We start from the raw sequence: 24,124 nt of genomic DNA, 5'->3' as shown, positions 1-24,124 counted from the left end.
AGCACTATTCTGTCTTGTTTTGTAGTATAATTTTTGCATGTAGTGCGTTCACAATGGAAAAGCAACAACAACAAAACAGATAAGGCATTTAAACAACCAAAAAGCTAGTGTGGAATGTTGGACACTTCATACACTCCACATGTAGTGGAGGGAGAGGGGCTGTCAGATTCCAATAATAAATAAATTAAAAATCCTTATAAAATTCAGACACTATACACTGTTGAGTACATAGTGTATAAGTGCATAGTGTGTAGTGCGTCATTTGGGATTTAGCTATTGTTAGTCTGTTCATTTGGATAAGTAATAGTAGTTTACGTATGGTAGTTCACCTACGCAAGTTGCAGTTGTAAGGCATCTATCATGTCTGTAACACAATGTGGGACTGTAAACTCAAATTTTGATGTATAAAGACTGAAATAGTATTTTCTTTTAATACATACTCCAATAAGCTTTGTTTTCTTTATGACTTTGAATTTTTTTTATTTTAACATATATAATAAATGTGTCTAGTTAAGCTATTGGCTGGGTTTCAGAACTGGGTTTCTGTTCCTCAGAAAGGCAGAACGTGAAAAGGAAAGGTTTATGAAAATGGTTTGGAAGTTGGAAAATGGTTTGTAGTATAGCCTACACTGAGAATGACATGTTTTCATGGACCTCATTATGTATTACACTCTAGAGAACCACAAAAGGTATTAATACATTGCTCTTCATGTTGTATGTTGAATTTGCATAACGTTTTTCAGTCGTGATTGTTTTTTTAGTGGGTAGTCCTACTGCTCTCAGTGTTATTGGATGCATTAGATGTTATTGCAAAGTTCTGCCAGCAGGGTCTCTATTGAGTGAAATGTTTGGATTTGTTTAAGTGCTGTGTCCTAGATCTTTACCCAGAAATATTTTATGTTCTAATTCTTTTAAATTATGCTCGTGCATACAGTTCTTGACCTCATATTACTCAAGATGTCTTTAAATAGACATTTAAATGAACTGCAACATAGCTGAAATTAAATGAAAAATAGTGAAACTAAACAATTTTTCAGTGCATGCTATTCTATAGAAAAAAATATTGTTTTCTTAATTTCATCAAAATATAGTTACCTGTTTTGCCTTTTGAAACGACTTTCCTCTCCAGTGACCTTCACCAAGCCCACAGTAGATAATATAAAATCCTAAATGATCCACTCATTCAGTGCCTCAAATTCTTATCCTTGTTTCGTGGATTTTTTTTCTCCCCAGATTCTCTATAATTTCTCCCTAGTCATCCGTTTGTTTTCTTTCTATTTTTCTCAGCATGTTCAACAGGTGTTAACCATCAGGAATGTGTGACCGGATGCTGCAGTAGATCTTGAAGCTGTACTAGATCAAACTCACCAGTGGTCAGAGGTCAGAGGGCCCTTCTGAGCACTAAAACACCTAAAGCACAGCTCTTTTATCAGAGACATGGACCTTGGCATGTTTACTCCGGGTCAGTACTGCAGTGAACAACAGAGCAGACTGACATAACATAACGAACCCACACTATACATGTTGGGACTACTGGAAATAGGGTATGCTTGTTGTGTTTATGTTTTTTTATGAGAAGAATCTAGAGCATGTGGGCTTGAGTTTCAGAGGTGATGTTGTTTTTGAGTCAAAGTTAAAGAGTAGTTTTACCAGGAACCATCATGCAGTGATTTATGGAAGCCCCTATAGCAGTCTACATCTATCTTTAGGAAGCTGGACATTTACGAGAACAGTTTTGTTTGAGGGAATCAGTATTTTGGTGGGACAGCTGACCGCAGCTGACCTACTGCTCACACATTAACTATCCATAATGCCACAGTGTCATGCCTGACATACCTGCCTGAGGTCTACACACACACATTTGCTGAATAGTTTAAATGAATGCATACCATTGACTGCTAATGTTTTTATATTTAGAATATTTGTAAAAACAATTAGCAAAATGTCTAATTATTTTTAGAGTGCCCTTTTCTCATACCCAAAGTGCTATATATATATATATATATATAGAGAGAGAGAGAGAGAGAGAGAGAGAGAATAAATACTGTACTGTTGTAAGCAACTCCAGAACAACATGTTGGTACAGGTCTAGAATAGCTGATATACACCCAAGAGCCCAATCAGTTTGAGGAATCATGTGGATTATTTAGAACATAGACACTCAAGAAAATAACATCTGATTTATAAACTTGAAATTGCTCCTCTTGGAATATTGGACCAGTTTGCCCAGATCCCATCTGAATGGGCTTATTTTTAAACAATAGTATCGACACTGCTAAACCTCAGCCTTTACATTGATTTAATGCAGATGATAATACCACAAAAATTTTGAAGAATCAGCAAAAACACTAAACAAAAATGATTACTGGATACAATGTTTTATCAGCTGTTTGGAGTCTCATTATGACGGCACCCATTCACTGCAGAAGATCCAGTGGTGTGCAGCTACATTTCTTCAAATTTGTTCCATTGAAAAAAACAATCTCATCTACATTTTGCATTACCTGAGGGTTTCAGCAAATGTTCATTTTTTGATCGAACTGTTCCTTTAATATAAGCACTTTAACAACAATATAAACTACACATTTTTGCATTTTAATCCATTAAAGTTCTTCCTTTAGTCTATACAAAAATGAATAGAGTTTGTGATAAAACAGCCCTTATCCATTGCAGTGCCTGCACAAGATGTCCTCAGTAAGGATTAAACTTTCGTTAACTTCCACGTTTTTCCACCCCTGAAAAGTACACAGCAGCTAATGCTCTCTGACAGCCTTCCCGCCTCTCTGCTAACTAGACATCTGCCCGCTGACCTTTCTCCAACGATTCCTTTCCCACTTGAGTGATAGACACGCATCGACACAAACACACATTTTTCATAAACACTGAAGCTCACACAGAGGAAGGGAAAGAGATGTAGACAGATATTCTGTTGTTCCACTGCAGCTACAATTAGATCAGATTATCTGAGGAATGGTTGTGAATGTGGTCTATGCCGCTCTGTTGCTGAAGTAGGGGGATCTGTTTGCTGTCTTTAGGTTCCTGCCAGGAAGAGGGTCCCACCGCAGTGTTACAGAGCACAGCCGCACCATGTAAGGTCTGTTACGCGCCGCTCACACACGTGTAAACACACAGCATCGCTCTGCACCACATATATCATAGCCTGGCCTGAGAGTGCAAATTAAATGCCAAAGTTGACAAAGCTATCTGTCTATCTATCTATCGTTCTAACTGTCTTGGTCTCCATTCTCACCGGCAGGTTTAAAGGATCTGATAAAGTGACCCAGTCTAGTGAGAAGACATTTGGACTTAACCAGGCTTAACCTGAGATAAGAAAGGAGCACTCGCACACACTGTCTGGCTATCATCGGAGAAGCTTTTTGTTGGACTCTTGAGGAACAGGTCAAGAAGGAAAGGCCATATTTGAGACAGGGAAAGGTCTCCAAAGCCGAGACCAATAAATTCCACCAGATGTGGGCAGTCTGTGAGAGGAAATCTGACGGTCTGACATAGCAGAAGATCTTTTAGCTTTGTCCCTGCATTGTTGATGGCAATGACAGCACTGAGAGTAAATGAACGAGTCAGATACCGAGTCAAAGTTCTGGTTGTAAACTCTAAATACTAAATATTTCTCTAAAAAAAAAAAAAAAAATTGGTATTAAAAGTTATCTAAACAGTCCTTTTAAAATGGTAGAGAAATGAAAACGTTATAGTTTTAAGAGAGAGATTAGATAATCATCCCATTTGAATAGTCCATTTGATGGCATTCAATCACTCCCTATTTTCCACAAAGAATGAGGTCTAATAAGATTCCTCTACAAGACACCTGAGTAAGTGGAAATAATCCCCCTTTGAGAACAGCGTGTAAAAACACTCCTCTAAAAATATAACATGCCTAACCTGAGGGGAGACAACAGCGTGAGAAACAGAGAGAATAAGTGAGAAGCCGACACACACACATACACGGAGATGAAAGTAGAAGTCAGCTGAGTTTATATCAACCAGAATCTCCTCATTTAGAGAATGTGAGCACGGGCCGTGTGAAGTGACAGTTGATAAAATATAAGCAGACAGAGAGACCGTCATTAGAGTGAGTTTGACTCCCTCACACAGGCTTTGAGCCGACTGCTGTGACATTTCTCGAGCCTTGTTTTGTAAAGATGCATCTGGAAGCTGCTGAGAAGAGCGTCCCCACCGCTACACTCAGAAAATTGACTCCTCCGTTTAGAAACAGAAATGTTTGCATAATAAATCAGCACAGGAAGCTTACAATATGGCAGTCTAAAACTGCTTTTACATTCTCTGGAGAAAATATGAGTGGTGGATACTTGTGCTCGATGCTGGAGTTTTTGCTAATCCATTGCCAAGGTGTTCTTTGCAACTGTATTTACTAACAGCGGCGATTTACAAATTGTCCTGTACATACAAGCATAGATTGGTCTGTATAGACGGTTAACAGAAGATAATTTGCTTTATGGCCTTGAGTCATGCCTGTAAACACAGCAACTGATAGGAATAGTAAATATAAATCCTTTAAGGTCTTAAGGGATTTAATTTTTATTCTCAGCTATTTTGGGTACTCAACTCCTGCTGCTTTCATCCTCTCGAGTATTCATCCAAAAACTCTCTAGATCAGTTTGTTCTTTCATTTAACAGGAATTATGTCTTGTTCTCCACTGGAGTCTGCATAATACCCTTTTTTAGCTGTTTTTCACAACCTAAGAGATATTTTTAACAGCATAACTCACAATGCCAGTTAATATGCCAATAATGTGACAAACGGATAATTGCAACCTGCAGTTCTATTCATACAGTATACTTCAATTCAATTCAATTGCATTACATTTTAACTGTAAAAATGTAATATCCATTTTACTATGGAAATATAATAGTAATTTTTACTATGCAAGTTTACTGTTTACAATTTTTACTAATGTGAATGTATAATTAATCTAAATCAATTATTTAGCACTCCTTTCGGGACTACTGTGTGAACATATTCTGATATTGCAGGAACTTACCACAATGCAAGCAATAAAGATATTACAACAACAATTTCTTCAGCAATTTCTGTACACTTTTTTTTATTTGGACGTTTAGATAAGTAGAAACACGTCTCCTCGCTAAACTGCCCAAATTGAGTTATTGTTCATGACTGTAGCACATGCTGTATGTATCAGCAATAATAATGGTGTTCCATGCCTTAGTAAGCACCACCAATAACACATTGATCAAGTCTGATGTATTGACCATATCTTCTTACTGACTTCCTGTTTCCCAGATTTCAGAGCACAGTGGCAGAAGTGATCAATGACGGACAGAACGTCCTCTGGTCCTGCAGCTCAGAGACATCTGATTGGGTTTCACTGAGAGAGAGACTGTATAACAGGAATGGGATGAGTAATGTCTGTGCCAGCACCACCCACCAGCCCCACCTCACCCAGCCTGTAATCCAATCGCTCCCTCAGGTGCACAGCAGTCCTGTGCTAATCACTGTGTCATCATTCGCACAGCAGGAGAGCCAGAGAATGAGCTCCTATCACATCTCTCTGATCACACAAGGATAACAGATTTTAAATCCTGCTTAACTGATAATGATAGCATAACACATTAAAAACAATTAAGTAGTGATTAGATAAAAAATAAGGTGAATGCACAGCCATAAAATCATATTGTTTCTTGTTATGATCCCACTTTGATGTTCAGTCTGAAAAGCTTTAACATTTTAGGTTTTACAGTAGTTTTTATCATGGATAGGCCAGAACCCTCTTAACCAAGAGAACTCTTAACATGCAGCTTTGAGTGGTTCATTGTGTTTTATTTGACTTTATATTGAATATAGCATTAATATAGAATGCACATTCACAGGTACATTTATCTGCATTTAGAGTGGCTTAGCTCTGAACTATTTATTTAAAATCTATGTATAGCTACTGTGCTGTATAGGGCTTCTTTTTTAGATTACAAAAAAATTCTGTGCATAGGGTGCCTTTCAAAGAAAAACAATAGATTGTTAGTCACTCTCTCTCTTTATCCCTGCATCTGAATTATAGCTCCTCTCCCTCGAATGTGAAGAGGGATGATGCTTTCATATCATGGATGGATGGGCATGAATGCACAATAGTCTACTGTAGCTATGTCTCTCAGAGTGCTTGTAGAAATAAATAATGCTGCTAATACCGAAAATATTTATTCAGCTCACGGGATAATATAATGTGAAAAACTGTTTTTTCTTTATAGATTGAATAACTGATCTAAGATGCCTAAATATTTCAGGATGTGATTCACGTGTCAGGTTGCACAAAATGACGTCATCCATTCATCACATGACTTGGATGAAGAGCCAGGTTGAGGGACTGCCATGGGGTGCTTTAGCATTATTTGAGCGTAAAATAGAAATCATTATTACTTTATTTTATATGTGATTGCAGGCTTAAAGCATACTAATTCAGACTCGCGTTGATTAATGATGGGAAGTCTGGTACATTTAAGCGAATCGGTTCTTTCGAACAGTTCGTTTCAGAGAACATGTTCAATACAATTCTTAAAGGGACACTAAGTAGGAATTACTCCCATCTAGTGGTGAAATTGTATTTTGCATTCAAACTAATTTTGCTCTCCAGCGCCTCGCTTTTTCAAATGCGCGTTGCATCTACGGTAGGCGATATGTACCAAAAAGCTTTGACAGGATGTCTTCTAATAGCACTTCGTCGAGTTTTCCTTCAGGTGAACAGGTGTGTTATTTCAAACAAACTGCAACATGACCATAAACAAACGAATGTTACAGTATGAATTACTGACTGTGGAAAACATGAAATATTGTAATTAGTAGTTATGTCTAATTTATTCGTTATATTTTCTGAATTATATGCATTGTTAGATATAAAAAAAATATTATAATATAGATTGTAACACTGACTTACCTGTCGAGAAGAAAACTGGCCACTTCAGCGTCTCTTTTGAAATCTTTATCAAGCATTAGCTCTTTCCACCTAGAAAAAGCTTCCCCGACATTAACTCTTGTTTTCTGTAATCTACGGTCACGTTTCCTTTTACGTTCTATTTTTTACTGTTTTGGCGACTATGTTTTCTTCTCCTGTGGCGCGGCATATGTATGGTCCATAATAAGAATGCAATCCAGACTTTTAAACTTGCCGGTGCAGTTTCAAGCGCCTCTCACTGCTCTGCACCTGCGTTTCTGGCTCTGACCGAAAACGCGCTGTGGAAACGCGTTGGCTTAGTACTTTTTGTCCCTCTCTGCTATTATAGTTTTGCAAGATGGCGGAACTACATGGAAGCCTCCGTCGACCTACCCGTCCCATGTATATAAAGATAATAAATTCTTCATTTACAAGGATTAGTTTAAACATTGGCATAGGTATTTGTACACCATTGAGGGCATATTTATGAATAAAAATATTGATTTTAGATAATAAAATACCTAAAAAGTTACTTATTGTCCCTTTAAAGCTGCGGTAGGTAACTTTTGACGCTCTAGCAGTTAATAAACAGAACTGCTTGCGTCTTGCGGAAGAACATCGTAGCCGGAACTACTTCTCTCTGTTTATGTCTATGAAGAATCACAAAGGTACTGGGTTACTCCGCCGCGGTACCCCCGAAGCAATCCAAAATAGTCAGAATATAAACATTTATTATAGGTGCACCCTAGTGATTCAGGACAAGCTAAAAACACTGTTTGGAAAATGGATTCATGGTGTACTCGCTTATTATATACATTTTTCTACATTTTGAACACAAACAAAATTACAGACCGCAGCTTTGATTGGTTGTTTCTTACCGGGAGCGGATGCATTTCTGCAAATGGCAATAGGACCACTGGGAGGAGCCAGAGGAGCTTGATTTTTTCACAGATTATCTGTCTCATATTCTACTGTCAGGACATAATGACAGGTTTAACAAATATGTAAAAAATATATTTTAACAAAAGTTACCTTATTCCGGCAGCTTTAATATCATCACGTCGTACCGTGACATTCCGGCTTAGAATTCAAAGCCACATAGGAAGGTTATGAAAGACCCTTTTCCAAAATGTGTTCATTATTAGGATTTTACTGTAATTTATCTTGTCTATGTTAATTTTGTTGCAGCCACCAAATCACTTCATAAAACATATAAACAAAAGTTTTGTTGCTCTTAACAATACTAAAATTAATTAGCTAAAAGGTTTTGCATTTAAGAATTCTAAATCTAGTTTATATTTATAGTGTTCCTGTTGCTCAAGTGGTAGAGCATTGCGTTAGCAGCGCAAGGTTGTGGGTTCGATTCCCAGGGAACACATTAGGTAAAAAATGTTAGCCTGAATGCACTGTCGCTTAAAATAAAAGCCTTTGCTAAATGCATAAATTTAATTTAATATGTGTGTTGATGCGACTCACTGGCTAAGCCTAACTAATTTTTCGCCAAGCACTCTCAAATCCTTGGTTCAATAGAGATCTGCTCAGTAAGACAGATCTCGGTTCAGTAAGTCGGTAACTGCCCGGACAGATTCAATTCTAATTTAAAGATCAACCGATTCATTAAAGTGAATACGACTCTTTCCAATAATGATTCGTTTACATATACTGCAAGATTGTCATAGCAGTAAGAACGCTTGTGGATTGTGACAAAAAAAGAAAAGAAAAGCTTATGGATTGTGACGGTACAGTTCATATTTTGTTTTCACGATTATGATTCCAGTATAACTGCATTCATACCACCTCGCCGCTTTAAAATGTCCACGTAACCATACCTTATCGTGGTATATCATGTAGAATACAGAGTTTCCAATGCGGCTTTTCATCCCCCCACTTTAGCCCCCCCAAGCACAGATGTGAAACTCCGCCTATCCTGAAGACCCCGTCTATGAGTAGACAGTCTGTACCCGGTATGGTGTGTGTTTTTGCACAGGGGTGATTAGGACAGAAGTGACCGACAGCGACTCCCGTTTCCGACTGTAAACACGTGAATAGATCAGCTGTTTTACACTGGAGCTTCACAACCAGAGCTCGTCTGGGCGCGTGATACAGTTTGAGAGCGCGCCTGGTTGATTTCGAGGGGATTAAAGTTTTTTTTTTACTACCTCAGAATGAGCGACCTAGAGGAAGACTTTGCCAAGATTTTAATCCTGAAGGAGGAGAGGATACGAGATTTGGAAAGACGTTTGTTGGAGCGAGAAGTCGAAATCAGCGAGCTGAAGAGAAAGCTGCACAAATGCCAGTCCGTTTTACCGAGCGCGCAGATCGGACCCCGGACGCACCGCGCGCAGGGAATATCAGCCGAACCGCAAACACACCAGGATTTATCAAACCAAAGCCTTGGGAGAGTTGCCAAATCTGACAGGTGAGATTTTAACATTCGCAACTGAGGAATGGTTTTGCACAAGTCTTAAGGACTTTTAATTAGTTTGACACTTCGTTGGCATTATTTGATTTGGTTCCATCTTCATTAAGTTTATTTGAGGTGGAGGATTGAGGACATGAATGAAGAAACTCTCACGATGACAGAGCATCTTTGTGAAGCTTCAGAGAGAAAGGAAGAGGTGGGGGAGATAGAGTGTATCATTGATCTAAACCATCATCATCATCATCAGCTCCCAGAGGGCTCCGAGCACAGGAAGCTTCGTGCATTATCGGCTTTTAGGGTTTAAACGTGTAGCGCCCAAGAGCCTGTCTCAGGATATTTGATATGCCATTAGAAAGTGCTTTGTTTGACCATATGCTTCCCCTCCCATCAGCCCTATCCCTATCCATGAGCATCTTTGTAGAAGGTCTGACTGAACACTCTGGGTAGCAAAATCTAAGTCAGAATTGTACTTCACTTATTGCTTTTGGGGTTTCAGTGGTTATTTTGAAAAATATATGTATACAGTGCCTTCCATAAGTATTGGAACAGTAAAGACAAAATTGTTCTGTTTGCTGTGGAGTCAAGAAATCTGTAAATATGAAATGTCACATTTTATTATTGGGTAATTCAACAAAGATGTTTTACCAGCTAAGAAGATCAGCACTTTTCGAGTTTCATCTCCCTGTGTGATGTGAGCATAAGTATTGGAACAGTTGTCTCACAGGTCTTTCTAAGTGTTCAGCTGTGTCCTGTTGCATTAATTCTTCAGATATTAAAAACAGGGAATGTATCGTATCCGTTATATCCATTGCTTCTGCATTCCTGCATTCAATGATGAAACACACAAACCAGGATGAAGACGAGGAAGCCGACTCTGAAAGAAAAGCAAGCAATTTGGATGCTAAACGAAAAGAGGAAGTCAATAAGAACTATAAGAAGAACAAAGGGCATGGAGAAATCAAGAGTTTGGAAACTACCGGTGACAACAGCAACCAACAATGACCTGAACGGCTGAGAAAAACAACAGTGGTTGATAACAGACAAATCATAAAAGCTGTCAAAATTAACCCTAAAATACATGTGTGTAAAATCAGCAACAACCTCCAGAAAGCTGGGGTGATTCTGTCAATCTACAGTCCGCAGGATAATTTGACAGTTGACAGCTGTCGTTTTTATTTGTTAAAACATGTATGTGTTGAAAGACCTAATAATAAAATGTGGCATTCTGTAGTTTTGTCACATATTCATCTTTTAATCATATTTGCAAATGTCTTGACTCCACAGCAGAGAAAGCAACTTTGTCTTTACTGTTCTGTTACTTATGGAGGGCACTGTATATCATTTCTTGAATGCATCTGTATTTACAGCTTAGTATTCAGTCAGTGCATTTGCATTAATCAAATGTCATCACAGTATATACAGAAATCCAGGCTTTGTCGAGTTACAAATTGAGTTTGGGCTGAATCTCAAGACTCTGTGGGAAATATATTAGCATCACCTCACATTTGATTTGCATGCAGCATTGCCCACAAGAGGGCAGAAGCTCTTTTGTTGTTGTTTTCCTCCATCACTTAAGGGCCATCACATCACTAATAACCTAAATATCCTAATAGTCTTCATAATTGCGTTTTTAGGAATGCTTACCCTTGGAGCACATAGCATGTGCAATTATGTATTTGTGTTGTTGTGAAGTTAGTATGAAGACAGATGTGCTGGCCTAATGACTCCTACTGTAATGATTTCATTATAGAAGAAGCAGAGGGATAAAAGCTATTTGTAGCTTAATGAGTGCTGAGACCATGCTGATAAACAAACTTTGCCTTATGATGCATCATCTGACTCTCGGTTTTTCCACTAATGACAATAATTACAATGAGAATCCTACTTTTAGCACTGTGTTAGTGATGGAGAAATACTGTTTCACAACTTATAATCCAAAGCACAAGTTAACGATACTTTCTTTAATTTAAATTAAGCTTAACATGTATTTTCAGAGGAGAATTCCCAGTGAACGTTGTTACTTAATTAAGGAATAGTCACAATTTTGTCTTCTCAAGATTTGTGCTGGAATTATCGTTGAAAGTGAGATCTTGTCATCTAAAAAAAGAGCTGGTGCACTTGTAGGGGTCCCAAAGAGACAAAATGGCAAAAGAGCAGCCACACTAGTCATGTTACAACAGATCCACTTTCTATCGATCCACAGAGGAAGAACCCTGCAGGAAGAGTTTATAGAGGTGAAATTTAAAGCCTGTTTCTGGGAGAGGTCCTTTCAAGGACAGTGACAGTGAGAAAGTGATGGAAATGAACAGCTGAAAGAAGAAGTACTCTTGCATTCCTCATTTTTATTTTGAGGCATTGTTTGGATGAATTGTTCTTTGTGTTATTTTTGTCTTTTATAACTATCCCAAGAATGGTAGACATCTTAGTGCTGTTGTGGGCCTTTGAGATCTTTCACGAGCCGTTTCAGTTTCAGATAAGGGTTTGTTTCTCTCATGCTTGCCTTCTCATACTGTCACTGCTTTTCTTTAAGTTCTGTCCACACTAGTTTTGAATTTATTATTCAGCTAAAGCTGAAAAAGAGAACATTGCAGGCTCAAAAAATTCATCCAGAGCAGAGTTAGATTCCCAATGGTGTGTAGGTAGTCTTCTGTTTTTTTTTTGTGAGAGTATTATCACTCAGTTTATAGGCTATATAAAGAATAGATAGAGTTGTCCATGCACAGATATCATTGTTCTTAGGCAGGGCTGTTAAGTATAACAGATACATTTGTCCTGCTAGTCACTATAGTAGCCCTAACATCAATTCATTATTCCTGTGTCTTTCATAGTCTGACACCAGAGGGCGCCTTATGTTCTTTCATAAATTTAAAAACAAAATCTTGCATGGTGTGTCTCTATTAGTTCTCCACAGTGGAGGTAAGTCATATTTAAGCAGTCGGTGATTATTAGAGGTGTCTAATATTCAAGTCTTGGCAATTGATCGATTCCAGTCATTACTGCCCATTGATAAAATAAAAACATGCTTCAAACATGCTTTTTTTTTAACCATTTTGGGTTCTTTAAAGAAGCTGTGTACAGTGTACACTGTGTACACTAACCACTTTTGAATAAAATTGTATTCATGTAAAAAACTTTTTCCATCTGTTGTCCATTAGAAAGATTCCATGGATGTTACAGCTTCTACGTTATACTAATAAATGACCTTTTTAGGAATGCAGTACATGTAACATAGTAAATATCACAATGTAGTCACATTATTTAGGTTAAGTTGTCCTAATGAAAACCAGAAAACCTTTTTGTAAACAGTAAATCTATGGTTCTTCAACATTTTAAAATTATTCTTTGGCCAACAAAAATTATACCATAAATAACTATATATATATGTTAGCACGTGTAACATCTTGGTCTTGTCCTCAGAAAGCCTTTATTCCTTCAGTTTAGTTGACTTTTGCATTAATGTTTGGTAGTATGTTAGTTTTTTTAACCAACAGTTGCAGTACAAAAAAAAAAAAAAGGAATTTTAGGATTTAGTTTGGAATTTTAGTTTGGAATTTATTTGACTTCCATGACTTCATATCTCCAGGTTTAAGGATAATTCAGCTTTTAACTGCTGTAAGGCAAGGCAGGTTTATTCATATAGCACACTTCATACACAAACGTATAATTCAAAGTGCTTTACATAAAAGGAAGTAAAATAATCATAAAAAATAATCACAACAATAAAACAAGGAACATATATTTTTTAAATGATTTATCTGTAGGTGTTTTAAACCAACATGTAACGCCACTGCTAGAAAACTGGGTATGGTATTTTACATAGCTCTGGATAAATGTAAAGTTTTTGTCTCAAAAGTTGAACAGTTATATCAACCATACTGACTGTCCAGGGAATATCGCGGTCTTCTGTGAGGCGCGCGAGCGAGCTCCACTCATTCATCACGTCACTGCCCACGAGCGACGCGCCCTCACACGGATGCGCTGCTGTCAGCGCCGCTCTGTGGGATTGAGCGCTCCCTCTTTCCTTTTTCTTTTTTTTACACGTATACACTGCGAGACCTTTCCCCTCTCCACAGGTTCTCCTCGTTTTATAGGTCCTTTTAGTCTAGAATAGAAGCTGGTTTAGTGCACGGTGTTTCTTCTCTAAGTAAACTTGCTAAAAGTGCAGGTCTGGGAGATTTTATTCGACTCGGAAGGGGTGATGATGGGGACTTTACGCGACCTCCAGTACGCGCTTCAGGAGAAAATCGAAGAACTGAGACAGAGAGACGCGCTCATTGACGAACTGGAGCTCGAACTGGACCAGAAAGACGAACTCATTCAAAAACTGCAGAACGAACTGGATAAGTACCGCTCCGTGATCCGCCCGGCGACCCAACAGGTCCAGAGCCGCTCGGAGCTGCAGGAGCATCAGCGCACCAAACGCCAGGCGATCAGCGCCGAACCCGCCAACGTCCAGCAGCTGAGTCACGTGACCCTGCCCAACGTCCCCAAGAGTGCCAAGTAGGTCAACTCGATACAATACAACCTCAAAATCATTAAATAGCATACTACATAAAAGTAATCAAATGCTACATTTAAACCATCGAATACGTCCATAAAATCATGATCAAATACAACCTAAAACTCACTACCTAAACGCTGCCTAACCTTTAATAGGCTACAAAGTGGAATCATCACCACGTTATGCTGCCTTTAAAAGGTTCAATGTGTTATTTGAGGAATTAAAGTTATTAAACATCACATAAAGCTCTATAAATTCATCTAAATGACCTAAAATAACAGCAACAATCGATGAGAAACTTTCTTTCACTTAAATATAAGCCGCCCAGCCCACAGTTACCTTTTGTTTAATCTTATTTTTTTATATGCATGTATATATTTTGAATCTGACAAGATCCATTCCCACAGAACCCAAAGTTAGCTTAAACCCTGTAACATGGATAGATCCCTACAAGGAGACAAGAAGCTTCACTTCAGAAGATGCCTCTGTACACCAAATATTTGCCTAGCGTGTCATACTGTGTATTTGGACACTGTATACTGATTTGACTCACTGCTTTTTGCATAAATATTGTAGACAAGAACAGAGTGCAATCTTTAAACTTTACTGAATTCACCTGCTGTTCTTCAGAACATCATCCATAAAATCACCTTAGGTTCTGCTAAAATAGTAACTTGTAAATATGTTATTTTTACACAATTTTTTCATCCTAACTGGCATTCTGGCAATGGTTACCATAGTAACTTTCTTGAAAGGGACAGCAATATCATGGGCTGTGCAGGTTGCACAATTGAAATCATTATGATGTCTGCTGTAAATCTGAAAACTCAGACACAAACTCATTATGCTCTGTTCAAAATGCCATTCATTGACATTTGCAGAAGCATCTCATTGATGACGCTCCACGAAAGTTAGATTTTTCCACACGGAAAGATCTGAACCAGGAATAATATGTCTGTACTGGGCAGTAATAGGAGCAGTGACGTAGGAAATACCCAAATACTATAATAACTGCTTTGTTTAACGGACTGGTAATTTGCTTATCAAAGCAGCATGATATTGTGCAGCAGGTGGATCACAAAAGCTATTAACATGTTCAGCTGTTATTATGCACACACTGTCAAGACCAGAGGATCTGATCAGACTACACAGTTCCCCTGGAAGTGAAGGATTTTTTTTTTGTTTCAGCCTGCTGTCATGAACACACATACCCTTAATTAATTAGCATCTAGTGGTTTGGCAGCAGAGGAACATCACTCATTTGTTTCTGACCAGCATGGCCTCCCCCATTTGCTGTGTATCTGACATTTAAAAGCTCAACACTGTACTAATTTACAACGTAACCTTGTTTTGTACAGGACAACCCTTTGAACCCTATCGCAGCAGAGTCTTTTCTTCTATTCTGCTTGCATCTTGAGCTGGTCTGCACTTTAAGGAATGATTATAAAGATCTGAATGAAAAAAGCTTCCGTGTTGGGCTGCCAGATAGGATCAAACTGGCATCAATATTGGTTTAGTCTTTGAAAGCTCATTATGTTTTGGAAGAGGATTCTATATCTTTGTGTGTGGTCAGGGAGATGAACGTTATTTTTGGAGAAAAATCCATTTATCTTTATTCTGAGTGTCTTTCTTTGCTGATGCATTAATGCATCCACTATTCTGTTGCTTTTATTTCTATTCAAAGTAAAGGCAAGTACTGTGTTTTTGCAAAAAAAATAATTCGTAATAGTGAGTAATTTACCCCTTTCTTTTCTTTCAGTAGAGTGTGTTTTTGCCATTTGAATGTCACTCACCATGTCTCTGTCTCATAATTGCATCTTGTTTCTTCCTGTTTCTGATTCTTTTTTTGCAGTTACCTTTGCAGTAGCACTTGTTACACTTAAAGGGGTCATATGATGCCATTCAAATTTTTTCTTTCTCTTTGGAGTTGTCATGATGTGGGAAGATTTGCTTAGTGCTGTCCAAATGTTGACGCAAAGAATTAAGCATGACTTTTATTCTCGCTGTTGCTTCCGGCACCATGTCGTGGAGATGCATGGTTTTATGTTTATGCAGCACAATTCGCAACGTATAAGTCATTATAATCAGTAATTATGTCCCCACTGGATGCAACAAATGCCTTGTTTGTAATATATAATTTTTTGTCTTGTTGCACCGGTACACATCACTCCAGAGTATGTTAAGGGGCGTAACATTTCCGTCTCGCTTGAGGTATTCAGCCAATCACAATGCACTGGATAGCTGGCCAATCAGATCACACCTCGCTTTTCAGAATGATGAGTTTTGTAAAAATCGACGCATTTCAGAAAGGCAAGGCATATAGAGGAGAAGCAATAATGTACAGTATGTGGAAAATAATGTGTTTTTAACCCTGAAACCACATAAACACATTGCATTACACCAAATACACAAAATTAAAAGAGCTTTAAAAATTTTTTACAATTTCAGTTTAAAATAATTTTTGTATTTCAATTGAAACTTTTTTTCAGTTAGTTTCAGTCAAAGCAACATTTATGTTTAGCTTTTCCATCTAATATTTTGATTATAATCAAAAACCAAAACCTATTTTAAAGGTACAAGTTGTAGGACCTGCCACTAGTGGGCGCACTACCAAAACAATAACAATTGTGTGGTTTGATGACGCTAAGAAGGATGGTAATTAATAATTGGATTTGTTGTCTTCTACCCAACCGCTGACGGCAATCAATCAGACGATATGAAAACGATTACCACTTGTTCAACAAATATATGCACTCATGTAAATTCAAACACAATAATTGGGCATAGCAAACGCAAGTTCAGCGATTTGTGCAAGTAGATAACATAGAAAGTCAATGGAAAGACGCGATCAGACTTTGGATCAGACGCGTCCTCGCGCGGGTCTAGATACGTGATGCCCTGCGTTTGGCATGTATGTCCCATAATACTAATCTTGTTGATCGTTATAATAGCATACATTTTCTGTAAAGATACAAATCAAAACAACTAACCTGTCGAGTAAAACACGAGTGAGATCGGCATCTCCTTGTAGTTGAAGTTTGACACGAAGCTCTCTCCATCTAGAGAATGCAACACCGATATTGATCCTCGATCTTTCTCTCCTCTTGTCCCAAACTCTTCTTGGGTCGTTTGGTTGGCCGTACGCTTCCGTTTATGGGAGCTGTCCTTGTCGACAGAACCAGCGGCAGATGGTAAACAGTAATTATGTTCCATAAATAAGTAACACAATCCACCATAACACGTGCAAGAAGAAGTAACTAAGGAACTGCTTGAAGCAAGCTAATGGTTTGCTGGATGCTAGACACTACTTCCGTATTTGTCCAGGACACTGTTGTCATGTGGTTTCTACGTCAGTAAAGGCGGTAACAAAGGGGAACTAACTTCATTGACAGGTGACTGCACTGCCCCGTGTCACTGTTTAGAATGGGAATTTTCTCATGATTTACAAGTAGTTGAAAACATTAGAGATATTGTTAGTAATCAGCTGGACAAAATATATAACACTAGCCTAGTGGTTTTTGGATATTTTACTGCAAATATCTTACAATTGTACCTTTAAAGCTGCAGTAGGTAACTTTTGTAAAAATATATTTTTTACATATTTGTTAAACCTGTCATTATGTCCTGACAGTAGAATATGAGACAGATAATCTGTGAAAAAATCAAGCTCCTCTAGCTCCTCCCAGTGGTCCTATTGCCATTTGCAGTTACGGACCGCTCCAGGGTAAGAAACAACCAATCAGAGCTGCGGTCCGTAACTTTGTTTGAGTTCAAAATGTAGAAAAATTTATATAATAAGCGAGTACACCATGAATCCATTTTCCAAACCGTGTTTGTAGCTTGTCCTGAATCATTAGGGTATATCTATAATAAGTGTTTATATTCGGACTATTTTAGATTGCTTCGGGGGTACCGCGGCGGAGTAACCCAGTACCTTTGTGATTCTTCATAGACATAAACAGAGAGAAGTAGTTCCGGCTACGATGTTCTTCCGCAAGACGCAAGCAGTTCTGTTTATTAACCGCTAGAGCATCAAAAGTTACCGACTGCAGCTTTAATGGATTTAATTCTCGTTTTATTACTTTTATACCTATTACCTATTACATTATAGAAAATGTCAATATGGTTGCAGAGTGGACTAACTTAACCAGACTGATTCAGGTCGACCTTCCCTGTATCAAGTTCATGGCTGTTCTATGGCAACTTTGTACAAACATTGCAGAAACAATTTTTTTCATTTGTGCGGGTTTAAATATAGATTCTGTTCTATTCCACTGAGTCAGAATATGGGTAAAAGCAACCACAACAATGCACTTCCAGGCATAAGTATCACCATTTTTATATCTGCAATGCAGAAAATAAGGGAATGATTATTTTTGGCTTCAGAGTAAGCCTAAATCTATAGAAATAAATCAACTTGGTCATTCATTTGTCTCAGGTTATTATGCACTATCATGTGCAGCATGAGCGGCTATAGCCTATGCAGTGAGACTTTTCACCATGTTTTAGCTATGCACAAAAAATGTACAGAACTGTCATGCCACTCTAACAAAAAATTAGCACCATTATTCAGCTTGAGTGTTTATAGTTCAGTTCAGTTCAATAACTTTAAACTTCTTTAATTATGAAACAAGTTTAGTTCAGCTATAAGCAGCTCTACAGAAGACTAAAGTGGCATTATTCAGATCAAGTCAATGTTGATACATTTTAGTTTAAAAACAATGTTACAAAATTAAAGTATTTAAAATGATATTCCCTTGATAAAAAATGTTGCAACACAAACAAAATTCCTACTAATAAGAAACTTACTTGCGGACATTCAGCCATTGTGGCTCCATGTCCACAGCTTTCTCCAATTTACTCTGCTTTAAGCCGTAGCATACTTTGTCCTTTTAAGGGAGACAGTCTGTCGACCTGTGTGATGTGAATGTCCTCCTGAAAAAGGCAGTGAGTAAAATTCTAAGTCAAACAGAGACTGGTTACAGGATGATCCAGAGGTTGTCTGCTGTAAATGAGTCCAGTGATCTCTGTGCTTTTACTGGATGTAAAACATCTCCCCCTCCCCAGAGAGCCAATGTCCTCTAGAATTCAGACTGTCATACAAAAATACCACACAAGTCTTGCAGAGATTGCTCTGATTTTGCTCTGCATGTAAACACCTTTATGGACCTTCTGGTGTCTTATTTATTGTGTTCATGTTGGTTTATGTTTTGATAGCTAAAAAATAGAAAAAAGTATGTCAATTTAAATGTCTTGTTAATTCAAACGTCATGTAAATGCACCGATTAAATTCAGCAGTTGTTTTTATCCCTGCTGCCTTACATTCTCAGTTGCATCACATAAGAGATGAAGCTGCTGTTTATTTGCAGCTGGATTTGAGTGTGTACTTATTATAAGGCAATTGCATTTAAATAAACTGTGCTAGTTTAGCTATAGCTCCGAGATGTTTCTCCTAAACATCATTGGGAATAAAGGAATAGATTTGGAGAAATGCAGCATTAAATCAAACGTCAGCAAACATCTTAATTTGTTTTCAATATAAAGGAATAGTTAACCCCGAATATTTAATGTACTCACCCCTAAGCCATCCAAGATGCAAATGAGTTTGTTTCTTCATTGAAACAGGTTTGGATCAGTGGATCACCTGCAGTGAATGGGTGCCATTAGAATGAGAATCCAAACAGCTAATAAAAGCATCACAATAATCCACAAGTAATTCACCTCACTCCAGTCCATCAGTTTGTGTCTTATAAAGAGGAAAGCTGTGTGTTTGTAAGAAACATCCATTATTAAGGTATTCTTAAGTTGAAATCATTGTTTCTAATTAAAATATGAGTCCTCTCTCCATAATATTGCTTTCTCCATTGAAAAAAAGTATGAATCAGGAGAGAAATAAGCAATATTAATATAACATTTAACATTAACATTTTTTTATAAGAAATTTTAATTTTTTACTGGAAAGAGTATTATTATGTGATTTCTCCAAACCTGTTCCTATGAAGAAACAAACTCATCTGGGTTAACTATTCCTTTATACTGAAAACAAATTAAGATGTTTGCTGAAATGTCTTGCTTCTTACATATTTCTCCTCAAGACCCTACTAATCTCAATATGATCTCAAATATTTCTCATCAGATTCCAATAACATCAAATCAACTGAGAAGTGCTATTAGAATTCACTTTTATTTCATTGCCCTTTAAATTTATTGTAATGTATGTCAACAGTTGTCTCATTTGTTTCTATTTTTATATCTTTAAGTCAATACACTTTTCCTCAGGGTTAGACTGTCTGTGTGTGTGTAAGCAAAATGAAGGGACCTCTACGTGAAGTACTGCTGACATCCTGAAAAAAAAAAAAAAGGTCTGTTTTTGCTCACGGTGGAGCATGTCTGTGGAATGTAAACACAGTGTGGTTCATAGGTGAGCGTTTGTGGGTTTTCGTAAGTAAATCAAAAGTCTGGCTTAAGTCCAGGTCCACAAAAACAGAGGAGCTGCTGTCAAGATGATAGGCTTTTTGTTGAGGAGTGCTCGGAATAGTCATATAAACAGTGATAATAAGATTTAAAGAACATATTCTAACACATTTTCCATCCACCAGCACTTGAGCAATTAAATGTCATTAGCAGAACTAAATGGATTTGCATAAATAATGACTTAAATTGCATAATCACTCTCTAAGCAGGTTTTAAAATACAGGTTTTCAAAATACAATTCCGTTTTCCATTTTTCAGTCAAACAGATCCACTTCAAAATGGTGTTATGAGTTTTATCTGTGTTTTGAGAGGCACAGTGTTTACACTCTTCATAACTATTGCTATTTTATCATGAAAGAATAAAAAACATCTAATATTTCAGAGAATAATCTTTGGAAATATTTTGCTTTGAGTTGCATTTCAGAAAATGTTCATTACCGAGTCCTTGTGTGGGAGGTTATATTGAATTTCAATTACTTTAAATGTGTGTATTTGTGTATGTCTGTGATGCACACCTCATTTTCAGCTAGTCTTCTGATTTTTGTTTGCTATGACATCCAGCGCCAAGTTGCCAACTAAGAGATTCCTTACACATTCCTTGTGGATTCATTTCTGAAGCATCGCGTTATTTGGAATTCCATTCTGTCATGCAGTTCTTACCTTTTCGACAATGTGTATAAATTGTAATACTCAGATTTTGCACAACATTTGCCAAAATGTGTACAACAAAGTACAGTGCATTGGATCCTCAATCCCACAATGCAGTGTGTTTGCATTACCTTCCAACTTTTTGTTTGGAATGAAACAGCCAGCCATGCATAACAATATAAATACTATCAGCTGTTATTTTTACTATTTTTTATACTCATAGTTTGATTGAATAGCCAAAAGTTAAGATTAAAAATGATAAGTGGACAACACTCGTGGAATTAAATTCAAACATAATCATAATGAGGTCATGAGTTCATATTGATACTGTTTGAAATGTTTATATTTGCATATTGCAGTTTGTTTCACAAACAAGTTTTTAAATAGTTGTATTTAGTGTATTCTGAGCAGTTAGCAGCAAGTTTCTATTTCAGGCATAGTCATTATTATCTTTGTTAATTAAATGATGTGGGCCTATTTAACAATGTTTTCCTGCACTGTACAGGTCAAAAGAACTGATCAAGTCAGCTATTCTGGACAATGACTTCATGAAGAATCTGGAGATGTCTCAGATCCAGGAGATAGTGGACTGTATGTATCCAGTGGACTATGACAAAAACAGCTGTATTATTAAAGAAGGGGATGTGGGCTCCCTCGTCTATGTCATGGAAGGTGAGAAACAAAACAAAAAAATACAAATTTAAAAGAGTGTTTGGCCTTTAAATATGTTTAGTAAGACGTAGTTCACCCAAAATGAAAATTCTGTAATCCTTTACTCACTGTAATATATTTAAAGAGTTTTTTGAAACACAAAAGGAAACATGTTGCAGAATGTCTGAGCAGCTGTTTATTTTAATGAACCTTGATTTCAAGTCACTGTCAGGCTGCCAAAAAGTCCCATAAAACTATCAAATACGTTTTGTGTACAACATATGTACTGTCTCCCAAAGCTTCTAAAACCATATAATAACTTTTATAGCTATATAATAGCCTTAAATTTGGAACAGACCAAAAGTGAATCAAAATTGTAATTTTCTGTCTAAACTAAAGCCACTTAGCTTGCCTACATAGGTTTCTGATGTAGATCCTCCAATTGGATCTGGAATATTGATCCCGTGCATAGATTGTATTGATTAGGTGCTTATAAAATTGATCTAGTCATAGCAGCCAAATCCTCTGAGAGCTGTAACACGTCAGATCCACTGTTGACTAACATGTAGAGTAGATATACTTTAAACATGTAGAGTAGATATGCTGAGCTATAATGCCTATATATACTGTACATTTTAATTTATATTGAAAGAGCTCTTCAACTATTTTCTTTTCATGGCCAAATTAGGCAAAAGGAAATTTGAGGGGTGCCCGGACTTTTTTAAAAAGTCATTTTTAAGGTGTTAACCTATTAATGTTACATTTTTGTAGTAGTAGTTTTCAACTAGGAAACTGGGGAAGAACATGTAAGATTTAGTAAATTGCATACCTTTGACAATATAGTCAAAAATACACAAATATGACCTTCTAACATACATGAATTACAATAAATACATGCAGGTTCAGTAATGCTTCACGTTTCTTTGCATGGAAAATAATTAGACAGTGCTTGTATGGAATGTATTGAATGCTTCGTGTGCATTACGTGCAAATATGTACTGTATGACATGTTAGCAATTTTAAGCAGTGTTATGAATGAGAGTACAAACATACTTTTCTATCCATGTGATTTTTTTTTTATCATTGTGGATGTGATCTATCACTTCTTTTAAATATTTGTTTAAGCATCAGTGTTATTGGATACTCATTTGCTATTTTCATTAAATATTGGATTTTGTATTGGTGACACCTGCAGAAGTCAGGTTAGGATTGTGTCGGCCACCTGTCTCTGAAGTCATTACATCTGTCAATACATCTGTCGATTTCTGTTGTTTAATGAGAGGAAGGAGCTGTTGTGTTTTCTTAGGATCACAGGATTTTCTCCGTCTTTCCACTTTGTGTTCTTGAGGGAATGGAAGAACACTTGGTTTGAATTAAGGGATTTTGTTAGTCATGCTTCAGAGATTGGATGCTTTTGTAGTACAAATTGGGCACTTGCCCAACACACTATATCATGGGCGCAAGCCAATTAGAAAGAGAGACTAAGTGGATATTGGCTGCATACAGTCCCAGAACACATTAGAGTATGTTGTTTTTCCAAAGTAATATGTCAAATACAATAAAATGTAGACAAAAACCTATTTTTAATGAATTAAATCCATTCTCTCAGCATTAGCTCTGCCACATTCAGTTATTTCCATAGAAACCAGCAAAGGATTCAGAGAGAACAGAGAAGGGAGAGAGAGAACGAAGACTATTCCTTTGGGCTTTCTATTAGAAAGAGAAATAAACTTTTCATGGCAATTCCTGTCTTCCAGGATGAATTATTTACATTATGAAACAAATGATATAGATTGAAAAGGCAGAGCAGTGAAGAGCTTGTGATATACAGAATGACTTTAATGCTGGAGGAATCCTCTATTCATATTATCCTTTCATCAAAATCGAGGTCTCCATTTGAGAGTAAAAGGTCAGTGATGGAGGTTAGAGGATCAATAATAGTGATCCAAACTCAACTGACCAGCATTTCCACTTGAAGCCCAAAATCACATTAAGTGAGTCCAGTAGATTTATGGTCCAAAAGAAGCTTTTGTTTGTGAGATATATCATGGGTGGACAGAGTATTTAAGCTTTCAGTCACACGACAGGGACATTACAGCTGAGATAATTAGTTCGGCCTTACGACAGGAGAGCCTAGACAGGAAATGATGCCATGCTATTATTGTGCCTTGAATGTCATATTAGCCTGTGTGCTGAAGTCGCCATGCTAATTAGCCCCAATCTGAATAAATAAAGACACGCTTAATGACTGTAGATAATGTCAGCTCTAAAATTGCAGCTTGTGTATCTGATACATGATTTCATACTACCCTGAAGTAATTTACCAGTAACCATTTGGAGACGCCAACAGCAAAATCCCTCTGTATGGAAAGTGTTCAGTTATGGAATCTAAACTGATCCCATGTTTGACGCGCCAGGGCACATTATCCTAGAATTTTATTTATTTTATTTTTTTTTAATCATAATGTATTTTTTTTCAACCTCTGTAATAGTGATTGACTTAAATAGCCA

At 37.2% G+C, this 24,124-nt stretch overlaps 1 protein-coding gene across 2 annotated transcripts in view; it reads left to right on the top strand.

The window, feature by feature from the left end:
* Nucleotides 1-8,892: 8,892 nt before the first annotated feature.
* The window catches only part of prkg1a (protein kinase cGMP-dependent 1a), a 52,557-nt gene continuing 37,325 nt past the window's right edge, over nt 8,893-24,124 (top strand). The window contains exons 1-2 of one of the 2 annotated variants that reach the window (XM_052573411.1): nt 8,893-9,336; nt 21,468-21,634. In XM_052573411.1, the coding sequence (XP_052429371.1) occupies nt 9,083-9,336; nt 21,468-21,634 (421 nt within the window). In that variant the 5' untranslated portion in view covers nt 8,893-9,082. Of the gene's footprint in view, nt 9,337-13,164; nt 13,840-21,467; nt 21,635-24,124 lie in introns of those variants that run through there. The other variant, XM_052573410.1, reaches the window with a different exon arrangement.

Source organism: Carassius gibelio, chromosome B13 (assembly GCF_023724105.1).
Source record: "Carassius gibelio isolate Cgi1373 ecotype wild population from Czech Republic chromosome B13, carGib1.2-hapl.c, whole genome shotgun sequence".
Classification (NCBI taxonomy): domain Eukaryota; kingdom Metazoa; phylum Chordata; class Actinopteri; order Cypriniformes; family Cyprinidae; genus Carassius; species Carassius gibelio.
The sequence above is the reverse complement of the archived record's forward strand: the minus strand, read 5'-3'. Positions and strand labels throughout refer to the sequence as shown.